We start from the raw sequence: 15,901 nt of genomic DNA, 5'->3' as shown, positions 1-15,901 counted from the left end.
ACTGAGCCTCGCGGAGTAATATTACAAAGCTTCACAGAGTAATATTACAGATTTTGCGGCGTAATGTGCCACTGAGCCCCGCGGAATAATACTACTGAGCCTTGCAGAGTAATACTATAGACCCTTGCGGAGTAATATAATACTGAGCCTCGAGTTTTACTACAGATCCTCGCGCAGTATTACAATAACATTTTGTGTATTTGTCCATTTTTGAGAAATTTTAAGTTTTTCTTTATAGCCTGAAAAGTACGGTAGTTTGTTTGTCCAGTAACAAAGAAGGTCATTTTCAGCCAGAGATGTGATTTAGTTTCACACGTCTCATTTAAAGCTACAAGACGTCCTTCACTGGAGCATCAGTCGCTCACCTGACGACGCCGTTCTCCAGTCCGCCCGCGATCACGTTGACCGACACGCCCTCCGGCTGATTGGAGAACGCCACGGAGCAGATGATCTCCCTGCAGTGGACGTGACCGATGAGGTCGCCGTTGACCGTCCACAGCCGCAGGTCGCTCCCTCCGCCCACTTGAAGACACGAACACGTCAAAGAAGTTCTCAACGTTTAAAAAAAAAATGGAAGCGTTCGATCGGAACCGAGCTCTCACCGGAGTCACAGACGGTGGCGATGTCTCCGGTGGTCTCGCTGGCCGAGACCGCCGTCACTGGACTTTTGTGGCCCGTGAGACTTTGTACGTAGCAGAGCCTGCAAACATTGCAAATACTTTTAAATCACAAATATTGACCTTCCTTCTGGTTTTAACAGAAAATATCAATGTTTTCATAGGAACTCAAACAGAAAAACTATTGTGAGGTATTTTATGTGTTATTGAAAATAAAAATAGGTTTTTATGTAACTGCTTATACATGAAAGTAAGATCTTAAATTAGTTCACAATTCATGCATGTGGCCTTGGAATTTTTTGGGGGAAGAATGAACACTATTGTCAATAAAAACAGGAGCGTGAAGTCGTCCAGAGAAAGTAGAGACCGGCCGTGGACTCACCTGTTGAGGTCCCAGAGGATGCAGGTCCCGTCCCTGCTGACGCTGATGAGGATGCTGTACGGCTTGCACACAAACAGGCTGGTGACTTCCCCCGTGTGGCCGTACAGGTGAACCTGAGACTCCACCTCCATCTCTGAGGGCTGAGGACGAGAACACACACACACACAACACACACACAAACACAACACACACACAAACACAAAAAACACACAGCAGTGAGTCACAGAAAAAATCTCATGAATTTCAATCAGACTTCAAAGACGTTTTTGCAAGTGTCGTCTGAAGCAGCCGTTTTTAGTCTTGTTTTTTCTCTCTGATCTCTTTATCAACATCATGTCATCCCTTCATTCTTTTATTAATTCATCTACCCGTCGATTTTTTCCATCCATCCAGCCTTCCACCCATCTAACCTTTCATCCGCCCACCCGTTTATCAATCCTTTTAACCATCCACACGTCTATTTTTCCATTCATCCGTCCATCCTGCTGCGCATCTATTCATCCTTCTGCTCATCCATCCACCCTTCCTTCTACCGATTCTATCCATCCTACAATCCATCCAACCCTCTATTCAACCACCAATCTTTCTTTTAATCCATATATCTATCCACTCATCCATACTTCTTTCATCCACCTATCCTTCACCCTTCCTTTATTCCACCCATTCATTGATCAATCTACATGCTTCTATCCGTCCCTATATCCACCTACTGTATATACCCGTCCACACTTTTATCATCCATTCAACTCTACTTCTGTCATCCATCCACTCTATCTATCTATCTAGTTCTATCTATTCATCTATCTTGTTCCATCCATTTATCTTGTTCTATCCATCCATCTATCTTGTTCTATCCATCCATCCATCTATCTTATGCTATCTGTCTATCTTGTATTATCTATCCATACATCCATCCATCCATCCATATATGTTGTGCTATCCTTCTATCCATCCATCTATCTATCCATCCATCTACCCAACCATCAACCAGCCTTCCATCCATCCGATCATACTTCTGTCATCCATCCATCCATCTATCTTGTATTATCTATCCATCCATACTTCTATCTTGTGCTATCTGTCTATCTTGTATTATCTACCCATCCATACATCTTGTGCTATCCTTCATCCATCCATCTATCCATCCAGCTATTTATCCATCCATCTACCCAACCATCAACCAGCCTTCCATCCATCCGATCATACTTCTGTCATCCATCCATCCATCGATCTTGTTCTATCCATCCATCCATCTATCTTGTATTATCTATCCATCCATACTTCTATCTTGTGCTATCCGTCTATCTTGTATTACCTATCCATCCATCCATCCATATATCTTATGCTATCCTTCCATCCATCCATCCATCCATCCACCCAGCCATCTATCCATCCATCTACCCAACCATCAACCAGCCTTCCATCCATCCGATCATACTTCTGTCATCCATCCATCCATCGATCTTGCTCTATCCATCCATCCATCCATCTATCTTGTATTATCTATCCATCCATACATCTATCTTGTGCTATCTGTCTATCTTGTATCATCTATCCATCCATCCATATATCTTGTGCTATCCTACCATCCATCAATCTATCTATCCCTCCATCCATCCATCTATCCATCCATCTACCCAACCGTCAACCAGCCTTCCATCCATCCGATCATACTTCTGTCATCCATCTATCCATCATGTGAGGTGAATAACTGATCTTCAAAAAGATCCAGGAGGGGTAAGCCTGCCTCCCTCTGATCACGGACCGTCCCACCTCTAATCTCGCTGGAGGACTCGGCGCTAATGTTCTCTGAAAGGATCCGAGCTCTGACTAACGAGGTTGAACGCCGGAGCGAGAGGTGGAGGGGAGTCGGGGAGTCGGGGGGAGATAAAGTAGCTGGATCGGGTTCCGGTGTGCGGGCGGGAGAAGGTGAGAGGCCGCGGTTGTCATGGTAACCCACCGTGGTGCTGGTGAAGCGGTTGCTGTAGGCGGTGATGACTCCACACTTGCTGCCGGTGAATAACTGGCAGCCGTCGGGCACCCAGGCACAGCTGGTCACCTGGAAGAGAGACGGAGGAGTTCATGGACGATCGACTGACTCGTCGCATTGTGAGGAAAAAATAAAATCATCGGATATTGGAGACTTTTGTTAACTGCTGTTAAACGTCCCAATTTCTTTTGCAGCAGAAGGCTATGGGTACGATGCAGAGCAACCCGGCTTATTGGACCCACTTTAGGAGCATCTAAACCTTTACTGCCAGATATTTATTGGAGAAAAAAAAGGGACAAAACACTCATAAGACATTTGAAAACAATTCTACAGCCACAAAATCCAAATAAACCCAGGTGATCCTTATAGAACTGTGATCATGAAAGAGTAAAGAAACGAGTGCAATGGTCCCTCGTCATATCTCACACCAATCACACTTATGGTGCAAACAAAACTCTGAATGCCCATGATGCACTTCTACACACTGCTTTATTTATTGACAGTTGATTGGTCGCTACATTACAGCATTTAAATTAATAAATCTATTTTGCATTGTCAAAAGGGAAATGTCGGCTGGGCGGCAAAGCACTATGGGAGCTGTTCACCTTTATTGAGAGGGTTGTTGGTAGGGATGGCAGCTCATATGCAATTTTGTTAAATAAATAAACACTTAAATAATCACTACTTAATTGTTTTGTTTTTAGACCCCTAACCCTGCAATAAACGAGGGACCATTTTTCTACATTGAAAAAGCTTCTCTGCTGACCTGATGAAGCTGCGAACACTGGATGAAGTTGATTGGCGGTTCGCTCTGTTTGCTTTTCAGCCTCAGGATGTTGTCGGCGTAACCCCAACTCAAGATGGCCGACCACTGGATGTCGGTGCTGTGCATGCTCCGAACACCTTAGGAGGAGAGAGGGGCGGGGGTTGAGATTGACAGATTGTTGGTCGGCTTTCACATGGTGCTGCTCGTTACCTTGCTCTTTGCTGTAGATCATCATCAGGCAGAACTTGCGCGACAAGCCACAGATGGCTCGCGTCGGAAGAGCCAGCAGCGAGCCGAAGCGCTCGCCGTGCGGTTGGCTGAAGCAAACCACCGGGTCGGGGGAGCTGGGTGACCCGACGTACTCGCCCCACTTTAGACCTTTGATCCACGGCAGAGGACTCTGGAAGGAGTTGACATTTTAGACAAAGGTGAAACTTGAAGACGCGTCTTACATTAAAAAAAAAGGCAAACTAACCGGACAGGAAATTTCCTTGGTTTGCTCTTTGGACTCTCTAAAGGCCAGTTGGACCAGGATGCCCATGGCCGCCGGCAGCTCTCCCTCCATCAGGAGTTTGGGACCAGCCCTGCTCATGTGTGAGGCGCTGAACAGCTGCCGGGGAGTTTGTCCGTACGTCTTGATCATGGTCTCCAGGGCCCGTCTCTGGACCGGATCTTCTACGGCCGACACGTCCATTCCAAAGTATGTCTGTGAGGGAAGAGCAAGCATCAGAAACAAGGACTCCGGATCTCAATGACGCTAATACATGATGATATAAGTATTTTATGTTACAACTACTACTAAAACCCATGAATAAATCAATGTAAAACTCTATATCTGAACAGTTATAGCTTCAATAAACAAACACACAGAATACACATGGGCTTAATAATAGGGGTGTGTATTGGCAAGAATCCGGTAAAACCATACAGTATATTGTCACATAATCGATACTGTAGGAACAACAATATATGTGTAGTATTGTCGAGTACTTTACTCTGGTGCTGTAGAATTTACAGACCACATGACTCTTGACAAAGTCGTAGTCGTTGCTTTTACACAAAAATATGTCCAAATATAAGCTTTAAAAGCTGCTGGTGTCGACTGTATCCTCTCGTCCCCAGTCATTGCTGGGATCTCACAGCATTTCATTGTTCCTGTTGCTGCGGAGGACATAATGACCGCTGAAATCTAGCGACCGGAAGTTTAAATGCAACACAAAAATAAACAAAAGTGCATGTTCATTTTAAATACAGATAAAAATAATTTAATTTCACACACACACTATTGAAATATTAACCATACAATAGATATGACAAAAATAAAACATGATTTGAAAGGCAAAACATTTAAAAAACGATTGATTTATTTATACTTATACAATGCTGGCAATACGGTAGGATGAAAAAAACGATCACGATATTAAAGTGTATCAATATTTTCATACACCCTATACTTTCTACAATATACTTATACTTTATATTACTTACTTACTTACTTACTTACTTTAAACAATTTCCCGAAGGAGACCTCCTGATCAATAAAGTTTTACCTTACCTTACCTTAGTTTTGTGAAGAAAGAACAACCATTTTTTTAAGCGATAAGGGAAGTTTGCATTGGGTGTACTTTATTGTTGTCTGTACTACCTATTTCAGTTATTTAAACTAAACACTTTGATTTTTATTCTTTGACATTTATTTTAATTGAAAAGGTTGTTGTGTGTTTTGTATACAGTGTTCTTTCATTTTGATGTTGTAATTTATTAGGTTCTACAAGATGAGGAAAAGCGCTGTCTCTCCACCTACCGCAGGGTGGAAGACGTTGATGGCCTGGACGGCAGCTTTGCCCTTCTGCTTCAACCCAAACACCAGATCTATCCACTGGCAGAGGGTCTGAGAGACCTGGTCGGACTCCAGCGCCTGACGGTGGATCAGGATGAAGAGTCGCGGGTCGTTGCGGGCCCAGGGTGGCAGGTTGACATTGTTGACCCTCTCGCCGTTCTGACGCACCCCGAAATCAAACCCTGAGGACAGAGAGTGTCAATGAAGGAGCGAGGAAGAAGAAGAAGAAGGATCCAGGGCTTTAAATGATCACCTTCTCTGTTGACCAGGAACTCGGGAAGGTAGAAGAACTCTGGCACCAGCTCTTTGACATCGGTCATGGACTCGTAGGACGACAGACGCCACGTGGTGTTCATGGAGTGAAACGTCCGGTCTGGGATGTCGAAGCTCTGGTCTGATTGAAGACAATTCAAATCGAGGTGAGACATTATATACGGAATCATATCATCGCCGTCAGAATATCGGATGGTTGAATTTAACATTTCAAATGTTGCATATTGTAAGTTTTTTTATTTTTTTTATTTACGTTTATGTTGCCGTGTCAAAAGCTATAAACAGCATTTATTGGTTGGCTGGGCGGCAAAGTAATATGTGAGCTCACTGTTACTTAGAGGGTTGACGAGAGGGACGGATCCTCAAATGCAATGTAGGGTTATCAAATTCAAATAAACGTTGAAAAAAAATTCCCACAAAATCGTATTTCCCAAATCATCTGATTTCAAATTTCTATATTAAGAAAAATAAATGTTCTGAAGACACCATTTATTAATCTGTAGCAATTTCAATGCAATATAAAAGTGTTGGTATCACAGTCCCAACATTTTATTTATTTATTTTCTACATATAGTGTTTGATATTTCAATTTCAATAATTAATTAATTAATCGAAATTAAAACGTCTAAATTCTTTTTTTTTTTTTTTCTAGCCTTTTATATTCAACAATTTTGCTAAAATTGTGCCAACATTTTCGTATCATCTTTTCGAAAAAATGTGTTTTTGAATCATTGGAATTAGAATATAAAATTCTTTGTGTACATTTTTTTTGTTGTTGAAGATTTTCGAATTAATTTACCAAAATTAAACTTTTCAATATAGATGTTATTTAATCAAATTATTAAATTAAAAAAAGGATTTTCAACCTTTCAATACATAAATTATTGAATTTAATTATTCAATACAAACTAATTATACCTTTCAATTTTTGAATTCTTCAATTATAGAAAAGATTATTCAATGCTTGAAAAAAAACAACATTTAACATGATAAATTCAACCATTCAAATAATGGGATGGCACTGATCTTCATCTATAATTCTCCATCATAATTTGGAACAAGGTTCCATGAATACATCGAGAACCAGATGAAAAGATGCCAAGAAGGATCAGAGGCTGGGAAAAAAAAAAGATGAGAAAAAGAAAAGATGAAAGGGAGAAAGCTAAATGTAAAAAAAAAAAAAAAGAGGGCGGTAAACTTTAATAGCCGACAGGGAGACGGTTGGATGCGAGATGAGGATGTTCCATCACGGCTAAAAGCTGCGCCATTCAGACATAGATGTGCCGTCGACAGGTGGCACTCAGAGCCACTAAAAGCTTTTCACAGATGGACGATAATTACCTGATGTTAAAGAGCCATCGATTGTTCGACACCAGTGTTTCCAGTCCTTAATTCATCACGTAAAGAGTACACAAACGCAGATGCAAAACGAGCGCCCGGATAAAAGGGTTCGGGCTCGTCTTTTCATCTCACCCTGGTAGGCCAGGAACATCTTTGTGAAGGGCGGCATCCGGACCAGGAAGTGCAGCACCGTGCCGCTGTTGGAGTAGTGCGAGCCGTAGTGGTAGGGCTGCACCGGCGGCATGGGGTCGTCCTCGCGGATACCCTTCTTGTACTCCTCCTCGAGGTACTGAGAGACGTAGAGTACTTGTCAAAGGGGTGGAAAGAGTGGATTGCGTATAGAAGTAGTAAATCAGTGCCAAAATGACTCCCTCTCCGATCCTTAAAACTCTTCACTGGCTTCCAGTTTCTTTCAGGATCAACTTTAAAATTCTGGTTCTTACTTTCAGATCTATTCATGGTCAGGCTCCTCCTTACATCACTGATCTGATCCAGCCTTACACCCCAGCTCGGACTCTGAGGTCTGTGGATCAGAATCTACTGATGGTTCCACGCACACGGCTCAGGACCAGAGGAGAGAAATCTTTTCAGGCTGTTGCTCCTAAGTTTTGGATGGATCTTCCTCTCTCTTTGCGCTTGATGGATCTACTGACTCCTTTAAGAAACATCTTAAGACGTTTCTATTTGTTCAGGCTTTTCCTTGATTTTCTGGAACTCCTGTTGTGTTATCAGTTTTATCTTGACCTTTAAAGTATATACTTTATTGAATATTGTTTTGATTGTTTAAGCGCTTTGTGACCCTGGTCTGGAAAAGCGCTATACAAATAAAAATGACTTACTTACTTACTATAATTGTCTTAAAAGTAAGACATTTTTTTCATTTAATACTTCTTACTTCTGTGATCAACCACAGTGATGAGGCTTCTGAGCAGCGACAACAAACAGAAGCTTCGTTCGTGAAGCAAAAAGAAAGGAAACAAGTGCCGTGTCTTACCTTGTAATTGTCCACATAGCGATCCTCCTTCTCTTTGGACTGAACTGCGATGGGTTTGATCAGGTTCCTGCATGTCAACAAAACAACTTCAATCCCCACCAACAAAAAAAGGCATAATAAGAAATCAAAAAGAAGAGAAGATCTAAGGGCAGGATTTTGACTAATGTTTCCTCCCAATCAAACGCGTTCGGATCATTTGCACGAGTTTGGTTTGATCTGCGGCGTGCACGGAGATGTGGAGACGATGGAGACATCAGAGACGTCCAATTAGAGCTCCGATACATCCGTCCCGAAAAAAAAACAACAAGACGTCCTAGTCGGTGTCTTGTTAACAGTGGAGTAGAAACATCCTTTCATTCCTGAGAACATTCTCTGAGACATGACTGGATTTGTACTGAGTGGTTGGCAGTGTCATGTTGACAGAGAGAGCTGAGCTAAAGGACATTTAGTGGCGGTATACTTTCAAGGCTTGCAGGCTTTACTTGGTGACTGAAAAAACTCAATTTCGTTAGGAGTATTAACCAGTATACTAGCGAAAAAGAGTGAAACAAAAACTTCATATTATTTATTTTTACCAGAATCTTGTCCGTGTTTATAATTTTCTTACTTATAATTTTTGAAGTCAATCCTAAATATGAACCCCTCGGGTTCCTTAAACTAAATTTTAATTTATTTTACCACTTTGTGTGCCTGCGTTTCCTTTTGTCATGAAATGTTATCTTATCTTAAGCTGTTGGTCAATATTTTCCATCGCCAAAGGATGTTTTTAGGGAGAAGCAACAGGAACTTTTGCTACCACAATTACATTAAATATTATTTGAAACCAATTAAATTCCTGACTGCTTAAGAACAAGCCACATGAAAGGAGGTCCCACCTGTAGATGGTGGGGTCCTGCAGGTCCAGGGTCTCGCTGACGTAATCCCGCAGGATGAACGGGAAGACCGGGTACTGCATGAGGTCGTTGAAGGAGCGGCCGGCGTGCTTGTTGAGGTGCGTGAGATACTCGAAGTTGGAGATCTGACCCGAGCCCCACAGCTGCGTGAGCGGCGTGATGTTGCCGTGCTCCAGCAGGTTGGGCAGGTCGGAGGTCAGGATGTTGTGGTAGACGTCGTCACGGAACTTCATAGAGACGAAGACAGAAAAGTTTGAGGATTAACGAAAATTACAACAGCGTTTCCTCACCATATTGAGGTTCGCCTTATGTGGTCTCGCTGTTTGCACACGGTACGGAAATGTATGTATATCCATATATAAATATATAAATATATACATACATATATATATATGTATACACACACATATATATATATGTATACACACACATATATATATATGTATACACACACATATATATATATGTATACACACACACATATATATATATATATACACACACATATATATATATGTATACACACACACATATATATATATATATACACACACACATATATATATATATATACACACACACATATATATATATGTATACACACACACATATATATATATATATACACACACACATATATATATATATATATATACACACACATATATATATATATATATATACACACATATATATAGGTTAGGTAGAACTTTACTTCCCTCAGGAGGTCATATATATATCATATAAATGACATATAATATATATATCATCTATATATTATATATATATTTATTTACACACACACATTTAGACATTCTTATGTGTGTAGGCTTTTCCCTGTTTTTCTGGGACTCTGTGTTTGTAGGTTTGTATGTATATATATATATATAATATAATAATATATATATATATACAGGGAAAAGCCTACACACATAAGCATGTCTTAAGATGCTTCTTGAAGGAGTCATTATATCCATCAAACACAGAGGGAGAGGAAGATCGTTTCAAAGTAAAGACTTTTAAGATTCGGGGAAATGTGAGTTCTCCTACTATAGCAGGTCAGAATTCTCGCTGCAGAGTTTTGTATTAACTACAGGCTAGACAGCTCCTTGTTGTTTAGACACGAAAATAAACTGTTACAATAGTCTAAGAATAAGTCTTAAGAACTCATTCAACAAAACGAGGGATCGCGGCACACGATCGTAATCTCACCTTAGTATTGTCGAAGGCGAGGAGCAGGGTCCTGCCGTTCGTCAGGAAAATCTCCACGGCGTTGTCCCTCAGCTGCCACCATCGCTTGTGCACCTCCTTAATCTCCTCGTACGTCCAGGAGAAAGAGGGCGCCTCGGTCTCCCCGTGCAGACTCTGTCCAAACACATTGGCCGACACGGCGTTGAGTAGTCGTTCTTTCTGGGCCGGGGAGAGCGACTGTACCTGGCCGTCGTGAGCGTCCGCCGCGTTGTCCTCCACGAAGTACATCCCAGACTTCCCTGCGAGAGCGGAGAGAGGCGACGTGAGAGCAATACAAACATAAGCCGGTGAATAAATGACACTCGCTCGAGTGTTAAGAGAAGAGAGACGACCGACTCGCAGCAGGAGGCCACAACTTTTTGTTGAGTGTGAAACTATATCGCGCGAGTGCAGCCGCCAGAGAGACGGACGGTATCTTACCCAGGAGCAGCTCCCCTGCTGTTTCTCTGGAGGGGGCGACGCTCACACAACGCCTGGTGAACCTAAGAGGGAAAAAAAGCAACATTCCTCACACGTCTTGAAACATTAAAGATGTGCCGGGAGCGTCTTGATGGACTGTCAAAGAATTATTCATAGTACCATGAATTTATCTTTTTGTGGAGAATGGAGTTTATATATTATATGAGAATGTATTAGAGAAAGAAAAACATTTAACTGGTAATGTAAGATATTCTCAGGATTTTTAAAACCAAAATTATTTAAATCCAACATATCTAGAGAATAGAAAAATAGAATATATAGGTTTTACCTTAAAAAAGAAATAGTTATGGAAAAGGCGATAATAAAAAATTAATACTAAGTGTAATTAAAAAGAAAAATAAATGTTCCTAATTACAGTTTTATGTAATCGCCATTTATATTGTATGAAATAAGAACATATCAGGGATAAAAACAGTTAATTAATATGATAATGTTAACTATAATAAAAATGAATGGATAAAAATATTGTAAAAAAAAAAAATACAGGACCCATGATTTACTTTAATATTATTTAATTTTAATAATAACCAAACAAAAAAGGGACAAAAATTCATCAAGTAAAAAGTTCCCAAGTATAAATGAAACAGAAAACATTTGATAATTGTACTTGGGATAAAAGTTATTGAAAATCATATCATAAAGTATAATATAGTAAAAATTAATCAATGAATATACACCTAAAATACATATATATATGCACAAATAAATAAATAAAATGTGTCTAAAATTGTATATATTAATAAATATATATTAGTTTATGATCAAGAAATATAGGATGTATATTTACCTTAAGATTTAAAATATAAATGAATAAAAATGAGGACTAGATATTGTAAAAAATAATATTCAAATAAATAAATTGCAGTTGTCTGTGTGAAGACAACTATGATTACGTCTATATATTCAATAAAGAAATATAGCTCTGTACCTGATGGGCTCGCTGGTGGCTTTATCCTTCACCGTGGACGAGAAGGAGGAGTGAGTCTTGTCCTCAAACAGGAAGGAGAGCGGAGCCTTCGCTGCGTCTGAACAGAACAATGGAATGACGTTTAATTTTAACTTCAAATGCATCGTCTTGAACATCTTCACCTTCAGGCTTGCGTCTGTCCTTCAGCAGGTACTTGTTGGGGATGGTGAGGTAGCATCTTTGGAGGCGTCGACGCTCACGATTGGGTCCCTCAGTGGGGTCCAGCTGCCAGGACGTTGGGTAGGAAGTCGGGTCGTACCACACGGCACTGAAACATTTACCGTTAAACCTTGATTCGTTCATTTTGTTTTCAACGTTTCTAACGCTGGAGAAAAAGAGTGAGTCACCGATCATGCGTGAGTTGCTGCACCAGCTCCTGCCAGTGGCGGCTGGCGCTGAGATCCGTCTTGTAGAGTCCCCGGATGTGCTGGATGACCTTCTTCCTCTCCATTCCTTGTCGCAGAGACACGTTCTGCGTGATATCGGCGGCGATCTTGGAGATGTCTTTGGATTTGCCTTCCAGCCTCTGAATGAGACTGCAAAAGAAAAAAAAAGGAATCAAACACCGAAAGCGAGGAGGGGGTGGGGGGGGGGGAACGACCGGCCTGAACTTGAAAGTAAAGTTTTCTCACTTCCTCTGACTGCTGGACATCTTCTTCTCCCAGGCGACCTTGCTTGTTTTCTCCTCCGCCTCGTACTTCAACTTCTCCTGTTTTGAACCGAACAAGCATTCGGCGTTATTTCGCTGCGGCTGAAAGTGACTTATCTTCAAAAGACGTGCCTCCGTGATCGCCTTGAGCAAGTCTTGCTTGTGCGGAGCGTTGGGAGGGATGCAGCGGTGTCCACAGAGCTTCAGCGAGGTCATGAAAACACCCACGGTGTTCTGCTCGTCCTTGCTGAGGCCGTCCTTGTGGTCGTGCAGCATCTCGTACAGGTACAGAGACAACTTGGGGCCGTGCTGTGCGATCAATGATTCGACTTATCAAAACCAATCAACAGCTTCTGCTTGCATTTTATTTGGTGCTACTGACCTCCAGTCCTGGACTTAGACTCTCTTTCAAGATGTCCAGATGTCTGGGGTCGTAAACAAAGTCCAGCGCCTCCTTTCTATCCGACAGGGGCCGTGCAGGACTCAGAGTGTGGACCAACAGACGACCGATCTGCACCCGAAAAGTGTCCCTGCAGGACCACAGGATCCTCCTCCACTGTTGATGCGGGGCTCCACCTCGACCCGTGCTGCCCTGTGGACGTCAACACAATGAACCTTTATTGAAACATGACGTGTGCATCGACACTAGACCTTTTTAAACATTATATATATATATATATATAGGAAGTAGATCCTGCAGTATAACTGACAAAACATAGACCCGATTCACCTGCACGTGCGTCAGGGAGGTTTTTCACTACATTAACTCTTGAAAGATCCCTTTGATTAAAGCAGTTAAAATGTATTTTGAATTAGAAAATTGGATTTTCTTAATGGTGTGTAGCGATTAAAACATTTTTTACACTGAGCTGCAAAGATGAGTTCACAAAGAGGGAGTGAGACAATATTATTATTATTATTATTATACATTTTTATTATATGACCATTTATTGTTGTTGATATGCCCATCATTATTTTTGTTATTATTATGTTATTAATTGTTAAATATTATATTCATTTTAAATACAATCGTTTTTATCGTGTTATTGTTTTTAATATGTGAACTGAATGGTTTGCTTTTACAATGTACGACATTTTAATCTATAAATTAATAATTAATATGTACAAAAAGAAACGTAAATTTGCAAGTAGTTACACTTAACCCTTGTGTTGTCTCTGGGTCAAAATGTTTTTGAGGTACTGTATGTAGTGGTTAAAATCACTCAGAAAAGAAAACTTCACTTATGATCCACTAGTAAACAAAAGGCATGCATGCTTTGATATACTGGGGACAGATTTGACAGACTTCTAATAAGAGTGAAACTGACAAAGAAGTAAAAGGTATTTGATAAAGGAAAAGTCTAGCAAAAGGAGACTCGCATTTAATTATAGTAGTTTAAAAAAAGATTGATAAATCCCAAAAATGTTTGGATGATAGTGCATCAGTATTCAATTACACTGTATTGATTTTTTTGTTTTTATATATATAAAAATAAAAACTATAAATAAAATGATTTTCAATTCATGTTTTGCTTTGAAACATGGTTTTATTTTTACAATTTTTTTTGTACTTTTTAATAGTGGCGACATTCATTACGTCCTTCGCAGCTAAAGTAGTAATGAAATCATGCGAGATCCCGGCAACGACTGAGGACGAGAGGATGCAGTTGACTTGTGCACCTTTGAAAGCTAATGTTTGGGAAATTTCATAAGAACTTGGGCAATCCTACAAATATATAATTGTTTCGACAGTATAACAATATATATCGTATTGTGGCCTCGGTATTGTGAAACGTATCTTATCGCCAGGTTCTTGCCACAAGCAGTAAAGCGTCAAAAAGTAGGTCATACCATGCTTATTTTGATCCCGTCGATCATGAGCTTCATGACGTCTTTCTGGAAACTCTTCTTGCTGGCAGGAGGCAGGATGAAGGGAGTAGGAGACAGCGGCACTGAAGAGGAGGAGCTGCTCTCCTCCTGAGTCTGGTCACCCGGCTCGGGCGTCAGCAAGAGCTGGTCCGGGTAGTCGGGGATGTTCAGGAGGTCGAACAAATCCGGACTCACGTCTGGAAAAAAAACAACACGATGATGAGGGAGGGTGGGGTCACGACCTGCTGCTATGATGAAGTGTTCTGACCGTGGTACACGAGTCTGTTGACGGCGAGGATGACCAGCCGCTGCAGTCTCTGCACGAACTCCGTCTCGCTCGCCCGGATGGGGTTCTCCTGGCTCATCCTCCTCTGCATCATCTGATTGAGCTCGTCGCTGGCGACCGATCGCATCCTCATCAGGAGGGAGTCGGTCTGCGCCAGAGAGAAGCGCCGGCGGCCTACGAGCACCACATAACACATCGTGAAGTTTCCCCATTTTTCGTTGGAGGGAATATTAGTAAACACTTGATTTGTGGACGATGGCCACGAGGTCAGTCATGCAAACAGCCTTTTTTTTTAATTTGACCAAATGATACTTGACGAGTATCATTTGTGTTTATGTTGATTTAGTTTGAGGTTTGGTGAAGCAGCAGGGAGAAGAGCTCCAGTAGAGAGTTACCAGGCAAATTAAACCCCCAGAGTGGCACAATTGGTGAGTTCACTGCAACATGAAAAGTCGCCTCCTACATGGAGGAGGCGCTTTCTTGCCGGGCGCCGCTACCTGCGTCACAGTTGAGCATGTACGATGGAGATCCTGAAGGGGACATGAGAGGAGGGTCCTGGGACAGGAAGCAGAAGGGAGGGGGCAGCGGGATCTGGCCGTAAGACCGGTAGTGCTGTCTGGGAATGCGGGGGATAATGGAGTCTTTCAACGCAATGGAACCTTCAAGGCCGGGATGAGGGATGAGGGATCAGCGACGATTGTTGAGCACTTTATGGACTCGCTTTCGATGGGAAAAAAAAGGACTTTTGGGAGAGTCCGACAAACTCACCAGCGATGCTTTTTCTCTTCTGGTACATGGCGTGATGCGGCGAGCTCGGCGTGGTGACGGAACTGCTCAACTTCTGCGGTTCCTGCGTCGAGGTGGTCTTGATGAACTCGATCGCTGACTGGAGGACACGGAACTGCAGGGCGACGGCCATTTCTGAAACAAAAATGAATTAAAAATATAAAAAATAAAATATTTAAAAGTGGCTATTGTTTGGCTTAAGTATTCTGGGATCTGATGCATGAATTGCCGTCAAGGTTCCCATTTTAATATTAAAAACAATAGCTTTTATACTACAGACATTAGATTATTGTCTAAAAAAATCAGAAGTTAGAAAAAACATTAAAAAAAACTATTTTTTATAAATGTAAAATATTTTGTTTTTTTCTGACAGCAAACACAATTGCATGTAAGGCAATTAAGAAGTGCTTTCATTATATTTTTAAGATAAGAAAGCACATGTTTATTCAAAAAGAAAAACACTATCAAGGGCTTAAATGTAAATATTAAATTTGACTTTTTAAAGAGATAAAAATAG

The 15,901-nt window shown here is 41.2% G+C and overlaps 1 protein-coding gene across 4 annotated transcripts in view; it reads right to left on the bottom strand.

Moving 5' to 3' along the window:
* Positions 1–15,901, bottom strand: part of lyst (lysosomal trafficking regulator) — a 58,402-nt gene that overhangs the window by 2,107 nt on the left and 40,394 nt on the right. For 3 of the 4 annotated variants that reach the window (XM_087802882.1, XM_087802883.1, XM_087802885.1), the window contains exons 28-51: positions 15,367–15,519; positions 14,581–14,772; positions 14,295–14,509; positions 12,826–13,035; positions 12,576–12,752; positions 12,427–12,503; positions 12,142–12,330; positions 11,917–12,062; positions 11,756–11,852; positions 10,768–10,829; positions 10,531–10,586; positions 10,309–10,461; positions 9,079–9,323; positions 8,204–8,270; positions 7,342–7,498; positions 5,849–5,989; positions 5,560–5,777; positions 4,231–4,461; positions 3,966–4,155; positions 3,756–3,892; positions 2,960–3,058; positions 1,000–1,139; positions 603–700; positions 366–522 (exon numbers count right to left, since the gene is read on the bottom strand). In XM_087802882.1, coding sequence (XP_087659008.1) covers positions 366–522; positions 603–700; positions 1,000–1,139; positions 2,960–3,058; positions 3,756–3,892; positions 3,966–4,155; positions 4,231–4,461; positions 5,560–5,777; positions 5,849–5,989; positions 7,342–7,498; positions 8,204–8,270; positions 9,079–9,323; positions 10,309–10,461; positions 10,531–10,586; positions 10,768–10,829; positions 11,756–11,852; positions 11,917–12,062; positions 12,142–12,330; positions 12,427–12,503; positions 12,576–12,752; positions 12,826–13,035; positions 14,295–14,509; positions 14,581–14,772; positions 15,367–15,519 — 3,607 coding nt within the window. Of the gene's footprint in view, positions 1–365; positions 523–602; positions 701–999; positions 1,140–2,959; positions 3,059–3,755; positions 3,893–3,965; positions 4,156–4,230; positions 4,462–5,559; positions 5,778–5,848; positions 5,990–7,341; positions 7,499–8,203; positions 8,271–9,078; positions 9,324–10,308; positions 10,462–10,530; positions 10,587–10,767; positions 10,830–11,755; positions 11,853–11,916; positions 12,063–12,141; positions 12,331–12,426; positions 12,504–12,575; positions 12,753–12,825; positions 13,036–14,294; positions 14,510–14,580; positions 14,773–15,095; positions 15,258–15,366; positions 15,520–15,901 lie in introns of all 4 variants that reach the window. The other variant, XM_087802886.1, reaches the window with a different exon arrangement.

The sequence above is a fragment of the Callionymus lyra genome, chromosome 11, assembly GCF_982586985.1.
Source record: "Callionymus lyra chromosome 11, fCalLyr1.hap1.1, whole genome shotgun sequence".
Taxonomy (NCBI): domain Eukaryota; kingdom Metazoa; phylum Chordata; class Actinopteri; order Syngnathiformes; family Callionymidae; genus Callionymus; species Callionymus lyra.
Note: the sequence above shows the minus strand (reverse complement) of the source record. Positions and strands in the feature narration are given on the sequence as shown.